This window comes from Equus quagga, unplaced genomic scaffold (assembly GCF_021613505.1).
Source record: "Equus quagga isolate Etosha38 unplaced genomic scaffold, UCLA_HA_Equagga_1.0 73943_RagTag, whole genome shotgun sequence".
NCBI classification, from domain to species: domain Eukaryota; kingdom Metazoa; phylum Chordata; class Mammalia; order Perissodactyla; family Equidae; genus Equus; species Equus quagga.
Window position 1 is genome coordinate 134,978 of NW_025802961.1, and position 18,278 is coordinate 153,255.

At 41.1% G+C, this 18,278-nt stretch overlaps 1 protein-coding gene across 2 annotated transcripts; it reads left to right on the top strand.

The window, feature by feature from the left end:
- Window positions 1-1,291: 1,291 nt before the first annotated feature.
- ADH6 (alcohol dehydrogenase 6 (class V)) lies at window positions 1,292-17,240 on the top strand. Of its 2 annotated transcripts, XM_046651787.1 has the most exons (9): window positions 1,292-1,410; window positions 3,077-3,178; window positions 5,131-5,272; window positions 8,124-8,211; window positions 8,318-8,534; window positions 9,663-9,923; window positions 11,165-11,300; window positions 14,318-14,456; window positions 15,126-17,240. In XM_046651787.1, exons 1-9 carry the CDS (start codon window positions 1,393-1,395, stop codon window positions 15,148-15,150), a joined length of 1,128 nt encoding a protein of 375 aa, XP_046507743.1. In that variant the 5' UTR covers window positions 1,292-1,392; the 3' UTR covers window positions 15,151-17,240. The 2 variants fall into 2 exon arrangements, with proteins under 2 accessions (XP_046507743.1, XP_046507744.1); XM_046651788.1 differs by lacking the exon at window positions 14,318-14,456.
- Window positions 17,241-18,278: the final 1,038 nt, after the last annotated feature.

The window sequence follows — 18,278 nt, forward strand, 5'->3', positions numbered from 1 at the left end:
ATACACAAAAAGTTAAACTGTGCACTTTAAATGGATGAATTGTATAGTAGGTGTATTGTGTCTTAATAAAGCTGTTTTTTAAAACAAAGAGAGAGAGCACAGCTCTACTTACATAAATTTGACGGTCTGTATGAAATGGACTAATTCCTCAGAGGAGGAGGTCGAGCATATGAAATTGTATTACCATGACACCAAAATCAGATGAAGACAGTGAAAAGAAAGAAAACTAACACCAATAACACTCATAAATATAGACTCAGAAATATTTAAAAAAACATTAGCAAAATTAATCCAGTAATATATAAAAGGAATAAAGGGGGATTTTTTCCAGGTCTGTTAAGACTGGTTCAACATTTGGAATTAATCAATTTAATCCACCACATCAACATGCTAAAGAAGAAAAATCATACGACAGTACCAGTTGTCACAGAAAGACCATTTTCTCTTCTTCTCTTCCCTTCTAGCTAAAACCTGCCCACTGCTGTTGCCTTTCATTGGAAATGCATTTCCTTGTGCCTCTTGTTCATCAGGGTCTTGGGTCCTGGTCAACACTCTCTTAGTTCACATACAGAGGTTTTCTCAAATCCAAATCCTGATGGTCAGGCTCCTTATGCAAATTGGTTTCACTTCCTCTGAGTAATCAGCTCAGCACACCAAGACATGAGAAGCTTACGCTACACTACTAGAAAAAACTCTCTAGTAACATCCTAATTCCTCAACAATGAGACACAGGTTTAGAAAATCAAAAGGACTACTCAAGTTTAGAGACACAGATGATCATATCTGCATGTGAGAAACAACATAAAAGAGGCAATTTTATAGACTCTGTTAGAAATTCTGAACTTGAGCATGTAAAAGACCAAATTTAGGGGCTGACTCAGTGGCGTGGTGGTTGGGTTCACGCACTCTGCTTGGCGGCCTGGAGTTTTTAGGTTCAGATCCCAGGTGTGTACCTACACACCATCCGTCAAGCCATGCTGTGGCAGCGTCCCACATATAGAGAGGGGGAAGATTGGCATGAATGTTACCTCAGGGCTAATCTTCCTCAGCAAAAAAAAAGACCAAATTTAAACCTCAATAGAGTGGGTGCTAAGAGGAGAACTTCATGATTGAGAGAAGAAGGAATAAAACCTTTGCACAATTTCACATTTTGTGCCCTTTCACTCAGCTACATCTATTTCAGATTATACTTTGGAACCTCCCTCAAGAAACAGGACAATCTGAGTTTCTAGGCAACAGGGATAATAATTACCTAATTAAACAAAAAGCTCAGGACTCAGTCTCTACTGATCAGTGACCTGTGTACTCTTGGGCTTTCCACAGTGAAAGTTGTAACGAGAGTCTCCCTTTCTCAATATATTCCTCTGTGTCAAGAACACTAAGAAAGTCAGCATGAATACTACAGGGAAAGTAAGTGCAGTCTTCTCCTTTATGTCACGTCTTTGTTGTCTCAGTTTGTGTGCTTGCTTATTTACCAACAGCTCGTCGCCCACCTAGTCTCTGTACAGCACCCCTCCAGGTGAGAGGCTCTCGGGCTTAGTACCTCTCCTTCTTTCCCTGTATGCACTTTGCCTTTCCTCAGTTTTCTCAGTCCTTCAATGAGCAATATATCAAGCCCTCTATCCAATATTCCAGAGTCAGAGACATGTCGCCTCCTCCAAGGATCTCACAAAGAGACAGAGTAATTACAAAAGCACAGTTATAAAAGAGTGTGCAAGGGTAGTAAAAGAGAGAGAGGAGAAGTACTCCTAACCTGGCTTGGCTTCCCAGAGAAGACAACACCTAAGAGGAAACTTGTAGCGCTAAGAATTCACCAAGTAAAAGAGGAGACGGTTGTACAGGGGGAAGAAACAAGATGAGGAGAAACATAGAAGCAAGAAAAATATCCTATATGAGAATCTCCAGAATATTTTTTGTGCCTGGAGGGTAAAGTCTGAGGCAGGAAGTGACCAGAAATAAGGCTGGAGAGGCTGACAGGGAGAAGATCATGGAAAGCCTTGTAGACCATATCAACAGATCCTCATTAACAATTGGTAGCAATATCATTTTTAGGTAGGGGATTAGCATGATCAGGATTATAGTTCAGATGGCAATGAGATAGAGGATGGATTTCAAGGTGATGAACTCAAGCCAGGTGAAAGGCATGAGGACCTGGACCATACAGTAGTATGAAGAATGGAGAAGAGGGGACAGATTCCAAAAAATTTTAGATCATAGAGGTTGAAGGAGAGCGAGAACTTAAGTCTACTTCCAGGGCTTCTTTCTTGGGTGAGTGAATAGGTTACATGGCCACTCACTGAAATAGAGAACGCAGTGGGAGGAGTAGATTGTGTCCACCGCTGGTGTGGGGGTGGGGAAGACAGGAGAAAGAAAGAATGATGTGTTCATGTTTTAACATGTTGTGTTTGAGGTACCTGTAGCGCATTCAAACAGCAGATGAATAAATACGTCTAAAGCTTAGGGACAAGTCTGTTCACAGATGCAGACTGTGAACGTCATTTTCATAAAGGTAGTGGTTGAATCTATAAAAATAGATGAGACCACATGGAAAGAGAATTTATAGGGAGGACAGCGGTGGGCTGAAATCAGAAGCCCTAAGAACTACCCTGCCACCAACAACCTCTCCAACCTCAATCTGAAAATGACCACCACCATTTGAGGAATTGCCACAACCAGATGGTCTTCATTCCCTGCTCCATACCCCTCCACCCCAAAGCTGACTGTGTCCCATACCCAGGATCATAAATAACTCCCACACTGCAATGCCATCCCTTCCCTGAAACAGCCATTACACAACATCATTCATGGTAAGAGCAAAAGTGGGACATCTATCCTCTTGGTTGTGTCACAGTATGTGCACGTAATTAGTATTGCAAATCTAATTTGAATACAGAGACTGAGAGTACAAAAGAGTTGGATTGGGGTTTGAGAGGCTACATACGGCACATATTAAAGCAATGATTTTTTCTTTGTTTTGGTTTGAGTGAGGAAGCCCCCTAAAAATCATTAACACAGGTGTCTTCCATCTCCCAAGCCTAAGGAGTTTCCCCTTTTGACCCCATATTCTATTTGCCAGGTTATCAGGTGCAGAGCAGCTATACACTGGAAGCCTGGTGCACCACTTGCCATTGAGGAAATAGAAGTGGCCCCACCAAAGGCAAAGGAAGTTCGCATAAAGGTAAAAAGAAAATTCCACATCATGTCCACACCAAAAATCAGAGCTGTTCACTTTGTTATACATTCTTTTCACAATGTTCAATTCAGAAAGAAAACTACATTCTCTTCTATTTCCTCTTCGTTAAACATTTCCATCAGTCTTTAAATACAGCCAAAGAATAGGTTAAACAGGTTTGGAATAGGCTGAATACCCCCAAAGGATACTTATTTGCAGCTATAGTACTAATTACGAAATAAAAGAAGTTTCTACCCACAAACCATATTCTAATCTGTACTTTTAAATTCCTTAATAACATTCTTTATAATATTTAAATTATCTTGAAATATGTTGTACGAAAAATGTGATTACGGATAAATCAAGTCTGAATCCTGGAAATTCAGGTTAGAGCTAGAAGGGACCCAGGGGAAACTGATTTTACAGATGAGAAGATTGAAATCCACTGGGGCGTAGTGACTGTTCACACAGCTAAGTACAGTAAGAACACAGACTGCAACAGTTTTTCTCACCCTTGGTTACACATTTGGAATCATCTGGGAGCTTTGGAAATGCTGATAACTGGGTGCCACCCCCAGACAATCTGAATTTGTGATTTAATTGGTCTGGGGTGCAGGCTGGTCCTAAGGTTTTTAAATCTCCTCCAGGTGATTCTATCAGGGGACCTCCAGACCAGAACATAGTTCACCTGACTCCTAGTTCAGGGTGACTTAACTGTTATTATTTAATTTTAATAATGATGAATAAGTACTCTTTATTAATGGCTTACAAATGGACAGTCATTTCTAGGTTACCTTACCTGCACAACCCATGCCCTCTTCTCAGAGAGCCTTCCCTGGCCTACATCCCCTGAGGAGTGTACGGTGGGCCATCTGGCTAGCCTCATCCACTCTCCACCCACAGGGTCACAACTCACACATCAGATTTGGACACTGACTCCAAGACATCCAACCATTACCTGACAAGCTACAGACCTGAATCTCTCACTCGTGAATTTGAACAAAATAGAGACAGAGCAAGGCAGGGATTGTGGCCACTGGAGAGACGGGATGGACTCAGGCCTGGTAGCCATTTTTAACTGTCAGGTGATCATGTGACCATGATGAGTAAGAGAAAGCCTGTCTGCAGAAAATAATAGCTATGCACATGTCAAATCAAATTAGGGAGAGGAAGACAAAGGCCACTTGATGGATTCCTAGATCCGTGAGGTCTGACTGCACTTCCCACAGTCAGGTAGCTAGCAATTGTATGGTATTCTTCCAATAATGTCCCTTTTATGTGAGCAAATTGCAATAGGTTTCAATCCTCGAGTTAGTTATGTGTGTGTGTGCCAACTTCATACCCATTTTAGAAATGAAGAAACTGAGCCTCACGCAGGAGGATTTGGCCCCGGGTCACACAGCTAAGAAAAGCCAGAGCCAGGATTTCAGCCTTAAACTTTTGACCACTGCTCTAGATTGCCTCCATTTAAACTGTCTGTCTGATTGACAAAAAAAAGTGGGATTATGATTGTACCAATAGCACAACTCTAAAGGCTTCATGTGAAATAAACTAAGGCCTCAATTGTCATAGGAAACATTATCCCTTCCCTTCCTGTGTTCTAATCCCTCCATTTCTATCATTGGTCTTTCTCCCCCACACTCCCATCCACAAGCTCCAATGAAGGACAAAGTGAGACATTTGATGTCACACTCTGGTTTTACAACTCTCTTCTGAACCCATCTGCCGTCCCCACTAAGTTTTAACATCATCATTTCGATTCTGAAATTAGATAATGAAAATCATTACATTGCTTGAAATAAATTACTATGGATCCTAACCTAGAATTAAAACTAAGAAATAAATGCATTAATGTTAACGCAGCATATCAAACTAGCAAAAAGTTCTAAAGCATTAGCAACTCTAAAACACCTTTATCTGAGGCAGAAAGAGCTGTATTACTCTTTCCTCCCATACAGATCGTGGCCACGGGGCTCTGTGGTACAGAGATGAAAATGTTGGCGAATCCAAACTCTCACAACAACTATCCCATCATTTTGGGCCATGAAGGGGCTGGAATAGTCGAGAGTGTGGGAGAAGGAGTGAGCACGGTGAAAACAGGTATGAACGGGCACCTGGAGTTAGGAGACAGCAGCAACTTGGAACCCACATCAGGAAAATAAAAAGTATCCTTTAAATAACTTAAGATCAAGTGAAATAAAAGGTGAAACGTTGCCCATTTCTTAGAAAAGGAGGGATACTTACGAGTTACACAAAAACACTAAATTTTGCGTTTAAATTTTAATATTAATAAGAACAAGAAACAGAATGCACTGCAACAGAACTGAAAGTGCAAATGAGAGAAAAATTTACAAATAGAAACTGTGGAACAATTATTTAAATGAAGCATCTGATAAAGAGTCGAACCTATTAGTGGAACCAAATAGGGGAGAACGCCAGGACTGGATCGAACACGAACAGGAATTTAGTGCAGGATTCGGTTTGTCTTTCCAATGTGAGGGGGGAAACACGGATTATTCAACAAATGATGTTGAAACAACGGGATAGTCATCGGGGGAAAAGAATAAGCTGAGTTGCTATTGCTTTCCTTATCCCCAAAAAATACTGTGTGAATCCAAGTGAAGGGAAACCAGAGAAGTGTCGTAAGATACCATGAGAGAACATTGTATTACCTCAGAGAAGGGCAGGAAGTTTTAATGAACACCAAAAAGCCAGAAGACACATAATAATATAGAGATAAATTTGACAACATAAAAATTTCTTAAAATTCTCTGTACCAAAAATGCCTCCCAAAAATCAACAAACCAATATGACAATGGACAGATTTCCCTAATACATAAAGAATCCTTCAAAAGCAATTTTAAAAAATAACCCAGTAGAAATGAGCAAAATAACTACATATCTAGTTCGGAGAGAAAAAAAATACATATATATAGATAGATAGATAGAAACACGCATACCAATGTTTTTAAGCATATGAAAAGATGCGCGACCTCAAACACATTAAATAAAGTTTTAAAACACAATTTTAAAAACACTTTTTACCTAACATTACCAAAGATTTAAAAGTTCAATAGTACATAAGGTTGACAAGAGTGGAGGCAAACAACCCCCTCAGACCTTACTGTTTGGAAAGTAAATTTGCACAACTCTAAGTGAGGCAATAGGTAACGTCATTTAAATGAATATGTTTCAGACCCAATACTTTCAATTCTAGACAGTTATTTCATACATATATACCCATGTACTAGCTTTCTATTGTTGGTGTAAAAACTCACCACAAATTTAGCAGCTTAAAACAAAACGAATGTATTCTCTCGCAGTTTCTATAGGTCAGACGTCGGGGTGGGTTTGCTGGGTTCTCAGCTTAGGGTTTTGCAGGGTCAAAATCAAGGAACCGGCCAGCTCGTTCTTATCTGGAGACTCTGGAGAATGCTCCACTTGTAAGCTCATTCAAGTTGTTGCCAGAATCCAATTCCTTGAGGCTGTAGGACTGAGGTCCTCAACCTCAGGGAACCGGCTGTCAGCTGGGGCTGCCTGCAGCTCCTTGAAGCTGCTCACGTTGTTTCTTGTGTGGCCCCCTCGCCCCCTTCCAGCCTCAAAGCAGCAATGACACATCAAGTCTTTCTTGTGCTTTGACTCGCCTTGTCTTCCTCTTCTGCTTTCCTCTTGCCTCCTTTCAAGGGCTCTGTGATTACCTTAGGTCTATCTAAATAATCCAGGATGACCTCCCTATTTTAATGTCAATTGATTAGTAACCTTAATTACAGCTGCAAAGTCCCTCTTTCCATGCGACATATTCACAGGCGTGATAACTCAACATGTTCAGTTTCTGAGGATTAGGACAGGACACCTCTGGGGGGCTATTTAAAAATTGTGCCAACCACAGCCCATGTGGGCACAAACTATTCACTGCATTGTTGTTTTCCATGTCGGGGGAAAAAAATTTAAAAAAAAAAAAAACAGGAAACGACCTAAATACCTCTCAGTGGCTGGGGGACTGGTTAAATAAATTATGATATATCTATACAGCACAACACTATGTAACTAGTAAGCAAAACGATAGAGTGCTTTCCATACTGAAATGAGAAATCTCCAAGATACATTGTTAAGTAAAAAAGCAAGGCCTACGATGCGGTCAACAGTAGGCTAGCCTTTGTGTTTGTAAAGGCGTTTATCTCTGAAAGATACCACAGATACTGATCACAGTAATTGTTGCTGCAGTGGGGAAAGGGGGACTGGAGACAAGTCAGTCAATTTTCATTTTTATGCAGTTTAAATTTTACCATATATATGGATTACTTTTTAGAAACTAAAATTAAATACAACAGAAAAGCCTAAATCCTACAAAGATTTTTAACTAAAAATATGAAATGAGTTGCTCTGGTTTACAGTGCTAGACAATGGGGCAGTCAGTCAGTCCAGCCCAGGCAAGTTGTTCTAATCTTCTCCTTATACTGTGAACATTACTAGAGAAATCTCCTACTTTTGGTCTCCATGGCCAAGGACAAGGGACTGAGGTGAAATACAGAGGGCAGGGTACACACCAGCCTTTCTCCCTGATCCAGAAGCTTATTCTATGAGTGCGTGGTAGCAGAACTATTTTAAATCTGATCCCTGACAGCAGAAGTTAGTGGAGAAAATGTAAGACAAGACTTGGCTCAATGGCTACCTGACAAAACTGTTTAGTGCTTTAAGTGGAACTTACAAAGGAGGCAAACCTGGTGCCAGCTCTTGGGATTCAGTCGCTTAGCCAGGGCTAGACCCATATGCTGAAGATAGCCCCTCTTTTTGCAAGTATTTGGTATTCCCCATAGTATCAAGCACAGTTAAATGTGGAAATAATTCCACTTAGCATATTTTCTTGGGTGCCTTGTTGTTGAAGTCCTGAGAGACAGCTATCTCTTTGCTTTAAAAAATAAGGACTTAATCAATGATCTTTCTCTCTTAGGTGATAAAGTTATCACACTCTTTCTACCACAGTGTGGAGAATGTGCCTCTTGCCTTAATCCTGGGGGCAATTTTTGTGTACAATTCAAGTAAGTCTTTACTAGTATTTTCTTTTGTGAAAAATCAATTCAATTTCCTTGGAAGTGGTTTCTAATTCAAAATAAAAATTTTTGTTTGTTTTCTTGTCTATAAAAGACAATCAAAAACCGGCCTGATGTCTGATGGTACCAGCAGGTTTACCTGCAAAGGAAAACCAGTATATCACTTTGGGAATACAAGCACCTTTTCCGAATACACAGTGATAAAAGAAATCTCGGTTACCAAGATTGATGCAGTCGCACCTCTGGAGAAAGTCTGCCTCATTAGCTGTGGTTTTTCCACGGGCTATGGTGCTGCAATCACTACAGCCAAGGTGAGGAGTGTTTGTACCCACGATGAACGGAATTCTTGGCACATGGAGTTGAAAGGCCTCATGCATCTGGCCCATGTCTCATCACACAACCTCAGAAAGAATCACAAACCTGCCTCTAAACATCCTTGAGTTTTTTACTATCTGCCTAGTGATCCCACGCCTCCTTCAACATCTTTCCCATGCCCTCTTGATCAGTAGTAAGTGGCAAATTAAGTCTGGATGCCATTCACAAGTGGAGACATCAGGAATTCCTGGGAGTTAAACATAACACAGTCGCAAAATGACTATGTGTCCTTCCACATTCCAGTCCATTCTTTGGTTTATGCAACAAACATTTATGGAGCCGTTCACTGATCCAGGTGCTGGGATTCAGCAGCTAGTAAAACGCATGGAGCTTCTGTTCTGTTTTATAATCTAGCATGTGCTGATGAGTGCTCGTAAAAAGAAAAGAAGAACAAAGAGAGCAAGTGATGGAGGGGGTGTTGCTATATTAGACAGAATGGTCAGGCAATCTCACACCAATAGCTTGGGTTCCTGTTAACAGGCTATTTCTGGAACATCACACAAACTTTCCCAGCTCCCTTCTTTAAGTGGCTGTTGAATTCTGGCTCTTTGTTTTTCCCAACATCCATTAGTCTCAATACTACACAGATAGGATGGAAGTGGTTCAACTTAAATTAGCATCATTTTGGACCCAATAAAAAATAAGACTTTGCCTTCATAAGGCATTGACATTGTAAGTAATGCAAAGTTTACAGATGCCCAAAAGGAAAGAGAAAGGAAGGGTTGCAGGAAGATGGGGATGGTGTAAAAGAATTCAAAAATGTCTGGAATCAAATACTCTGTCAAATAAGTCTTAAGATTCAATGAAATTTCATTAAACTTCTTCTCCTCACGCTGGTTCCTGGGACTTGAAACCCTCTATTTGCAGGCAGTTTGTGCTTATCTGGCAAAAAGTAACCCATACTGAGAAATATCTTGAGAATCTAAAACTCTCTAGTTAAATTGTGTTTTCTTTGAAAATGTCCTTTGCTTCTGTCTCATGAAAAGTATATACAGACTTGGTCTTTCCACCTGAGTAAATGTACATGTCCTCTTTCCTTTTGTTTTCTGCCTTTGTGTGCTCAGGTGACCCCAGGCTCCAGCTGTGCTGTGTTTGGCCTTGGAGGAGTAGGCCTGTCTGTTATCATGGGCTGTAAAGCAGCAGGAGCAGCCAGGATCATTGGGGTGGACATCAACAAAGACAAATTTGAGAAAGCAAAGGAAGTGGGTGCCACTGAGTGCATCAACCCTCAGGACTTCGAGAAACCCATCCAGGAAGTTTTATTTGATATGACAGGTGCTGGTGTGGAATTTTGCTTTGAGGCCATTGGAAATCCAGCAACTGTGGTATGTGATCCTCTGGAGTGAAAATTACCTATATTCCTACCAGTCATCATTTAAGATATTAATTGAAGGAAAATTCTGAAATTCCCTCCACATTCTTCTCTTTAATTTTCCTTGTGTTCCATGACATCCCAGCTGGTCCCCTCTGTCCACTCCTACAAGTCTAGTCACCATCCCAAACAATGAACCCCCTCACTGAGTTTCCTTCTCCTTCTGTTCCATCAGACCGATCCTTCAAATAAGCAGACAACCTCCAACAGGCAGGACACAAAGGCTTTGGCAAGGGTTCTCCCCGAATTATGTCGTAACACGCAGCTACCTGGTAACTAGAATTTAAGCCAGAGCATGCAAGCAAAAATAGGACAATATTGGTTTAATGACCCTACGAGCAGTGAGCTTTGCACATTCAGCAAAGTCTTTCATGTTGGATCTGCGATAAGCTTTCAAGCAAAATATTTACAAATCTTCACTAAATGGGTTCACTTCAAAAATGAAGAAAAAGACATGGTGTTTTTCTGGGTGAACATGGTTTATAAGAGAGAATATAAATGGAGAGGAAGTTATTTCACAATCTGAAATTCACTTGCTCTCTTTGGGGATTTGTAGAAATAGCATATCATTCAGTTGCATGGCTCCATTTCTAGGTAGCTGGATGGAAACTCAAGAACTGTCTCTTCCAATCTGGGTCCTTTCCTCAGTTTACAAAGTGTTTTCACTCCTCACTACACATAAATTCCCTTGTCTGTAAAAAGCTGTAGCAAACCTTTCTTGCAGTCTGTCCCACAGATAGTCTTGCTCTGAGAAACAGCCTTTGAAGATAACCAGTGGGAACATAGCTGCTTATCAATTTGCTAATACGTTACACTGTGCAAATATCCAACTGTACTCTTCAATGTCTAAAAGAAAATGTCAGCTCTAACCAACCACCAGTGTCAGCAATGGTTCTTATAAAATTTATTATGGTTATTATTATTATTGTTGTTACTACCATGGGTGCCTTTAGCATTTTCACTTTTTAATTTCCATTTATGAAGTCCTAAAGTGACGGATACTCTACTGGGTAGCACACAATGTTTTCTTTATGCTTTAGCTCATCCTTATAAAATAAACGTTCTTTCAAATGAGAACAGGGAGAATCAGAAAAGGCCACAGACCATTCAGCAGTCAAGCTGAGGTTCAGATTTAGGTCCATCTCTCCGGTACCTACTTTAACTCCTGCATTGACTTGTCTTGCTTTACGACAGGCCGCTGCCCTCGCCTCCTGCCACGAGAGCCATGGGGTCTGCGTGATTGTTGGGCTCCTGGCTCCTGGTACCCAGCTCAACATCAGTGGTTGGTTGTTCTTCTCAGGACGTTCTTTGAAGGGGTCTGTTTTTGGAGGTATGGATGAAATAGGGAAGAGTGAAAATCCATGGGGTTTGGGAGGTGAGAGATAGAGAAATGTGTCATAAATGCTTGAGAAGGAATATAAACAAGAGCTTTAGATTACACTTCTTGTTTCAACACGGAAATATCAAAGGGAAGGAGATGGGTATTGGATGTACACAGTTGCTTCTTGGTAAGCTTTTTCTCTTGCAAAAGGAGAGAAGAGATTTTTAAAAATTGATAGGTGAAGAAACCAGTGTCCAAAGTTTAATGCAAATTCTAACTTGAAAAGAAAAGGCAATATTGTGATCAATAACTATACTCCAGTTGAGTTATGTACCTGCCAACTGGGATTCTTTGGAGGATATACTGACCCACTAGTAGTCATTGTTCACCTAACGTAAATCTTTTCTGAACCAATTGAGTGGTCATTACACCAGCTCAAAACATTAGACATAATGGATTCATGATTGAAAAGAAATACTATTGACAAAAAGCAAATGAGAATTATTTTTTTCTAGAGGAAAACAATTTTTTTAATAGAATCCCTTGATTTTCCATTTTTTAAATCTGTCTTAGAGCTCGTATTTTTTATAGACTTTAGAAGAATCGTTCATTGGGAACGTAGAAAACAAACAAAATTAAATATATCTGCTTAGGATTCTTGGCTCATAAACAAGTAATCTGAAATTTAAAACTAAACGTGTTTATCTAGCAATTTTGAGCAATCTGAATTCTTGGGCAAAAGATGTCAGAATTAGGAGCTATCTGCATCATTTGGACTACTGAGCTATCTGTGGTCTCCAAATTAGCTATGGCGGTGTATTGCTACAGATATTAGGAGTCTTACCCAATTCATTTATGAAGAGTAGATAAATGGCAGGGCCAGCATTAAAAAAGTAATAGTCCAGGGGGTGGTACCATGGCCAGGTGGTTCAGTTCACGCGCTCCACTGCAGCCGGCCCAGTGTTTCATTGGTTCGAATCCTGGGCACGGACATGGCACTGCTCATCAAACCACGCTGAGGCAGCATCCCACATGCCACAACTAGAAGGACCCACAACGAAGAATATACAGCTATGCACTGGGGGTGCTTTGGGGAGTAAAAGGAAAAAGAAAATAAAACCTTTAAAAAAAAAGTAATAGTCCAGTTTAAACTGTAATTTTCAGTTCCTCCATTTGGGGTAATTGGACATACCCATTGCTATTTCCCTTTGTTGTATTTATGTAGGATAACTGTTGATTCCAAATACCCATACTCAACTAACTGTTGTATGATAGGAGCACCAATATTTTAAATAATCCTAATAAAGAAACTATTTCACTGGCCACTTAAATATTCATATAGTGAACATTAACGTAAATTAATTCCTTCCATAGATAGTATAATCCTCTAGTTTAGTAGTTTTCAATGAAGGAGCATTTAGTGGTTGTTGGACAGCTTGCTAAACCTCCTACACTGTACACAATGAAGAATTTTCCCCACCCCAAATGCCATATAGTTCTCCTGTTAAGAAACGCTGCTCAGCCTAGTCTGTGGTCCTGGACCCTTTGTTTGGTTGAAAGAAGAAACAAAAACAAGTGAAAATTTTCCTTACGTAGACATGAAAATGCTTTAGCAGATCACCCATCAAAAGGTAAAAGCTAAGACAGATCTTAAAAGTTGCCATCACAAGAAAAAGAAATTTGTGGTGATAGACGTTAACTGAACTTACCTTAGCGGTAGTTTAGTAGTAATCATTTCACCATTTACACATACAATCATGTGCCACTTAATGATGAGGATACGTTCTGAGAAATGCGTGTTATGCAATTTCCTCATTGTGTGAACATCGTAGAGTGTACTTACACAAACCTAGATGGTATAGCCTACTACACACCTAGCCTATACGGTACTCATCTTATGCGACCACCGTTGTATATATGGTCCATCGTTGACCAAAATGTCATTATGCAGCGCATGACTGTATGTCAAATCATTATGTTGTGCACCTAAAACTAATACAATGTCATGTTGATTATATCCCAATTTTTTTAAAAAAAGACAAAAACAAGTAGAAAAATACACTAGCCCATAGTGTCATGACATAGAATACTAGTTAGAATTCTTGATTTCATACAGCAGAAACCAATATAAATAGAAAATAAATTGATTGGAAGAGTTTTCGGTAGTTTTGAGAATAAGTGGGAAGGCTGGAGAACCTGGCCCAGGCTGGAACCAAGAAAAGCAAGGAACTGCCAAGATTCTGTGGCAGAACAAGCTGCTTAGGACACTGTAGCCACCTTGTACAATTGCACCACACTCACCCTTCCCAGAAATAAACAGGCCACCAAATTCTGCATGGTAACTCTCTGGACATGTTGCTCAGCACAGTGCTAAATATAAGGATAGAATTTCTTGAAAATCATGAGAATAGGGAAAATACAGGGCTAAGCTTATGTTACCTTAGCTGATGCCATCTTTCCCTGTGCAATTCTCACTTCCAGCAGGCACATTTTTTTCTTATCTTGCTTTGTACACATTCTTTTTCCAAGAGCTGACACTGAAATCACTGCCATGGTAAAAGTTCTTCTCTTCTCTTAAGATATTTGGCTCTTTCATCAAGCTGAAGATAAACACACACACACACACACACACACACACACACACACACAAAGGAAGCGTTCTATTTCTAACCTTTGTATTGATTCCTTTAATGGTTCCCAAGACCTCGGCCATTTTTATACATTAGACATGGATGTATAGCCCACCAGGTGGTGCAGCCTGACACCAAGAACATCTAATACAAGGTTCATGTTCCACTTGCTTTAATTAAATTCTCCTCCATACTACCAAAGGCCTCCTTCAGGATAACAGCCTTCTACACAGGGTATATGGTTGGGACAGGCATCCTCCTGATGAGTGAGACAAGCTAATGGGAATCCTTAGATTTTCTCAGCTGAAGCCAACACCGCCCGTAGTTACCTTGTATGGCCCTTCCTCTATAGTGACTCCTGTGGGTGAAATCTGTTGTTAATTTGTGTATTTCCAGGCTGGAAAAGCAGAGAGAACGTCTCTAAACTGGTTTCTGATTACATGGCAAAGAAGTTTAATCTAGATCCACTAATTACCCATACTCTGAATCTTGATAAAATCAATGAAGCAGTTGAATTAATGAAAACCGGAAAATGGCAAGTTACGCACATAATTTTCATGCCTGAGTGTTTGGGGCTAAGAGAAAGGGTGTGTGGTCGGGGGAGGAAGCAGTGGAAGGAAAGTCATAGCTGCAAGCCACATACAGACAATTGAAAGAGGATTCAAGAATTTGCAAAGCCTCTCCTTCCCCTCTGTATTTTGTTTTATTCCAAGTTTATAAAACATGTAATCCCGAAAACACTTAGGTGCTCACCTACCCTTACCACTAGCATTTTACTTCCAATTTGGCTTTTTTTTTACAGGACACCTTAACTAATGAAGTTAGCTCATTTAATTTTAGCCCACATTTAAGTCCATAGTCTGTAAAGAACCCATTGTAGTCTTTGTTGTTGTTCTGTTTCAAAGGGGAAATTATCTCTAGAATTCTAAATTCTGACACCTATACTGGCCCACAAACCAGACACCAGCCATAACTGGGCATTGGCGTTCCCCACAAGGGTATAAGCCTGCATACATATTCCTTGCCCTTGGAGCTCCACGTCATTTTGAAAGTCTCCCAACTGATTTAATCCACACACTTCTCACCTAACCTGAAGGGAAGGGAATCGAACTTACTTACTGGTCTACAAAGTGAAAATGTGAAATCCGAAACAGAAATGTTGCTTTGGAAACATTTCAACTGTTTTTTCCTTTCTTTCTTTTAGCATACGCTGTGTCCTGTTACTTTAAGTACAATGTAACGTATGCAAGATCTGCAGTGTAGTGTATGCAAGATTTCACCAGCTAAATTGCATTCTGTATTATTTTCGTGACTTAGAAGAATTACCCACACGACGCTGTTTCTCTTTTCTTGCCTCTGACTCATTCAGGAGCGGGCAGCTCATATCCGGCTTCTGCCCTCACCACTTCATCGAAATTGTTCTTATCTGACCCAGTGTCACCCAGGGTCGTCCTCCCTTGTACAGCTAGATTCAGGCTGACTGAATCACTCAATTGCAGACCCTTCAAACAAACAAAGTCAACGAGGAGACTCCCATTTTCATGGCTGCCTCCAGCTCTGGGCTCCTGGATCCTTGCACACTGTGTCTCTCCCATCCCCTGAGGCTCCGTCCACTTCACACCAAAGAAACGAAACTCGCCAGTCATGAGTTTACTGAACATCCACATTGAAGCTGATGGAAGAGGAGGGTCTTCATTACATCAACTTCAATACATTCCGGTTGAACATAAGTATTGCATTCTTCATACAACTCACCCCAGGGAAACTTCTGGTATTTCGTCTTACATAACCCAGCGTCAAACCCTCACTTCTAATATCTCTATGGAGCTCACCTCATCACTCCTGGATTAGCAAAGGAACTTCAAATTCTTCCTCAGTTGGCCGGGACAATTTAGCCCTCAGCAGTTCTTATTACCTGGCTTCATCACTAAGCCATCTAGGGATTCAGCATAAAAAAAACAGGGCAGGGGCAGGGCAGAGACTTGAGTATTGTTATTTGTCAAGATCCACTCCCTAGGAGGCAGTTGGGGTATTAAACAACAAAACTGCTTTTTATTCCACTCTCCACAGAGGGAGGGGATAATTGTGTAGTCCCTTACTAATGTGTCCCATAGAATCTTTCCTCCAAGAAGAGGATGAGGGAAACACAAGATCCAGTGGTGATTTGCGGCGTCCAGTCCTTCTCCTCAAGCCCCCTGCCTCTCCACCCAAGCCCCTCTTAATTCTCCTCGAACCAGGATTCCCACAGCCTGCTTGGCATATGACTTCCTTGCCTATCCCCTAGACATAGAGGGTCTCATCCCAACCCTCTCCCCCCATCCACATGACAGGAGCCCCCTTCCTAGTCAAAGACTCTTCTCCTCAGCTTGGACTCCCCTAGATCTGAAGCCACTGGATCAGACAGGGAACCTCACGTGTCAGCAGACTTTGTCAGACCTTGGGAGACCAGGAAATGGAATGTCATCTTTTCTACCTAAACCCAGTAGCTTTAGGATTTAAGGTTGGCCAGAAAGGTGGGCTCCATCCTCAGCTTCTCTCTCCATCTTGGCTATCACGTGGTGTTAAGGAGCTCTTGTGAGGCTCTGATTCTGAACTGAGAAGAAGCAGCAATAGGCAGGCACACTGTCTTTCCCTTCAGGCTGTCTGCCTCCTGCAAATAGAGGGGACAGGCGCTATCAAACCTATTCATTCTCTTCCAAGCTATGCCACCAATGGGAGCAGGGGCTCTCCCTCAGTGGGTTCAACTCCTAGCCTCCCAGAGCGCTTTAAGTCCTAATGAGAGAACCGGTAACTATGCAAGGGAAGAAATAATTATCTGAAATGCCAACTAATGGATTTGGGGGCGGGGTGCCTGATGAGTTACTCTCAACTCTTGGCACAACCATGGTTGTCCTCAGGGTCTTTTCTCCTCCCACTAGAAACAGAAAACGGGTTGTGTATTCTCTTCAATGTGTTCCCTGCGTTAGAATCAGAGAGGGGCCCTGGATCTTTGTGGGCTGCCACTCATCATAAAGAGCATTTTGACAAAAACAGAAGACTCAGAAGCTTCTGTCAGGGATGCTGCTTCTAACAAGGAAGTAACACTTTCTTCCTCCATCTTCCCAAGTCTGAGCTGCAACTTCCATGCCCAACACTGCTCAGCTCTTCTATTCCCTGAGGGCCGCTGAGGCATCCTCCTGTTCTGCCTCCAAAATTAGTCTTACTACAGTAAGAACTTGGAGAAGTCTTTGGGTCTTGGGAAGTCTGAGTTTGCCCAACAATGTTTTGCTGTAAACTGTGCCTGCACTTTGATCCAATAAAGCCCGATTCTTTAAGCTACCTTGAATGCTTCTTTATATTGCAGCTCACTGCAAAATTCTCTCTAACCCTATCACAAATGTAGACGTTTTCTCCTTTCCATTGATACATGATCAAAAATATTACGCAAGTATTGGTAACTGACCACATTGCTGTATTCCCATTCACTGTTGTTGCTGCCTCAAGGCCACATTTGTCTCCTCACATTGGCCCTGTAAACTTCTGTGAATAGACTCTGTGGTCTGCCTCTAGGCCCCCCACTTCCCCACATTTAAGTGTCCTGTTCCAACCACAAAGCAAAATCCTCCCTTCCATTACCGGGCACTGCACTTCTCCAGACCGTCACTCTCATAGGGCAGCTGTGGCCTCTGGGAAGCCTCACCCCATCCCCAGACCCACACTCCAGCCTCCAAGGAGAACTATAGTCCATAAGGAGAAACCTTAAGCATTTTCAGATTTTTACATAAAACCAGGAATAATTACATTCGGGGCTATCACACAAACAATAGTAAGATGAAGTGTATTTATACACTATAGAAGCCTTCTATTAACACGTGATGTGCATCCAGATGCTGGATTACAGAACTACTGATAGTTAATGTTCTCTGATAATTGGCGAGTGATACCATAAGCTCCTGCATTTTCACAAGGAAGGCTTTATATTGTTGTTGGCACAAGCTGCTAAAAATGTTTTCATATCCTATACGCACACCTTGATTTCCTGTTAAATGGTGTAACCTAGTACTAGAAGTGTCTCTCACGGTGAACATTTGATACTGGTCTACACTACGATTTCAAAACAACGTTTATTGCTCCCGCTTATTTCCTTCTAACATCATTCATACACCAGACGACCAACCGCTAGAGTGAGTGACATGATGCTAAAGAAGTTCACTAGCTTTTCATTGCCTTTTGATGAGCTTTCATAGTCAGTCATTTAACTAACCAGTTATTCAACCCACACACATTTACTGAGTAAACGTACATGGACTTGGAGACACAGAAATGCCTGGTATAGCTCAACATCTAGGAAGAGAGAGAGAGATGCTAATAATTAAAA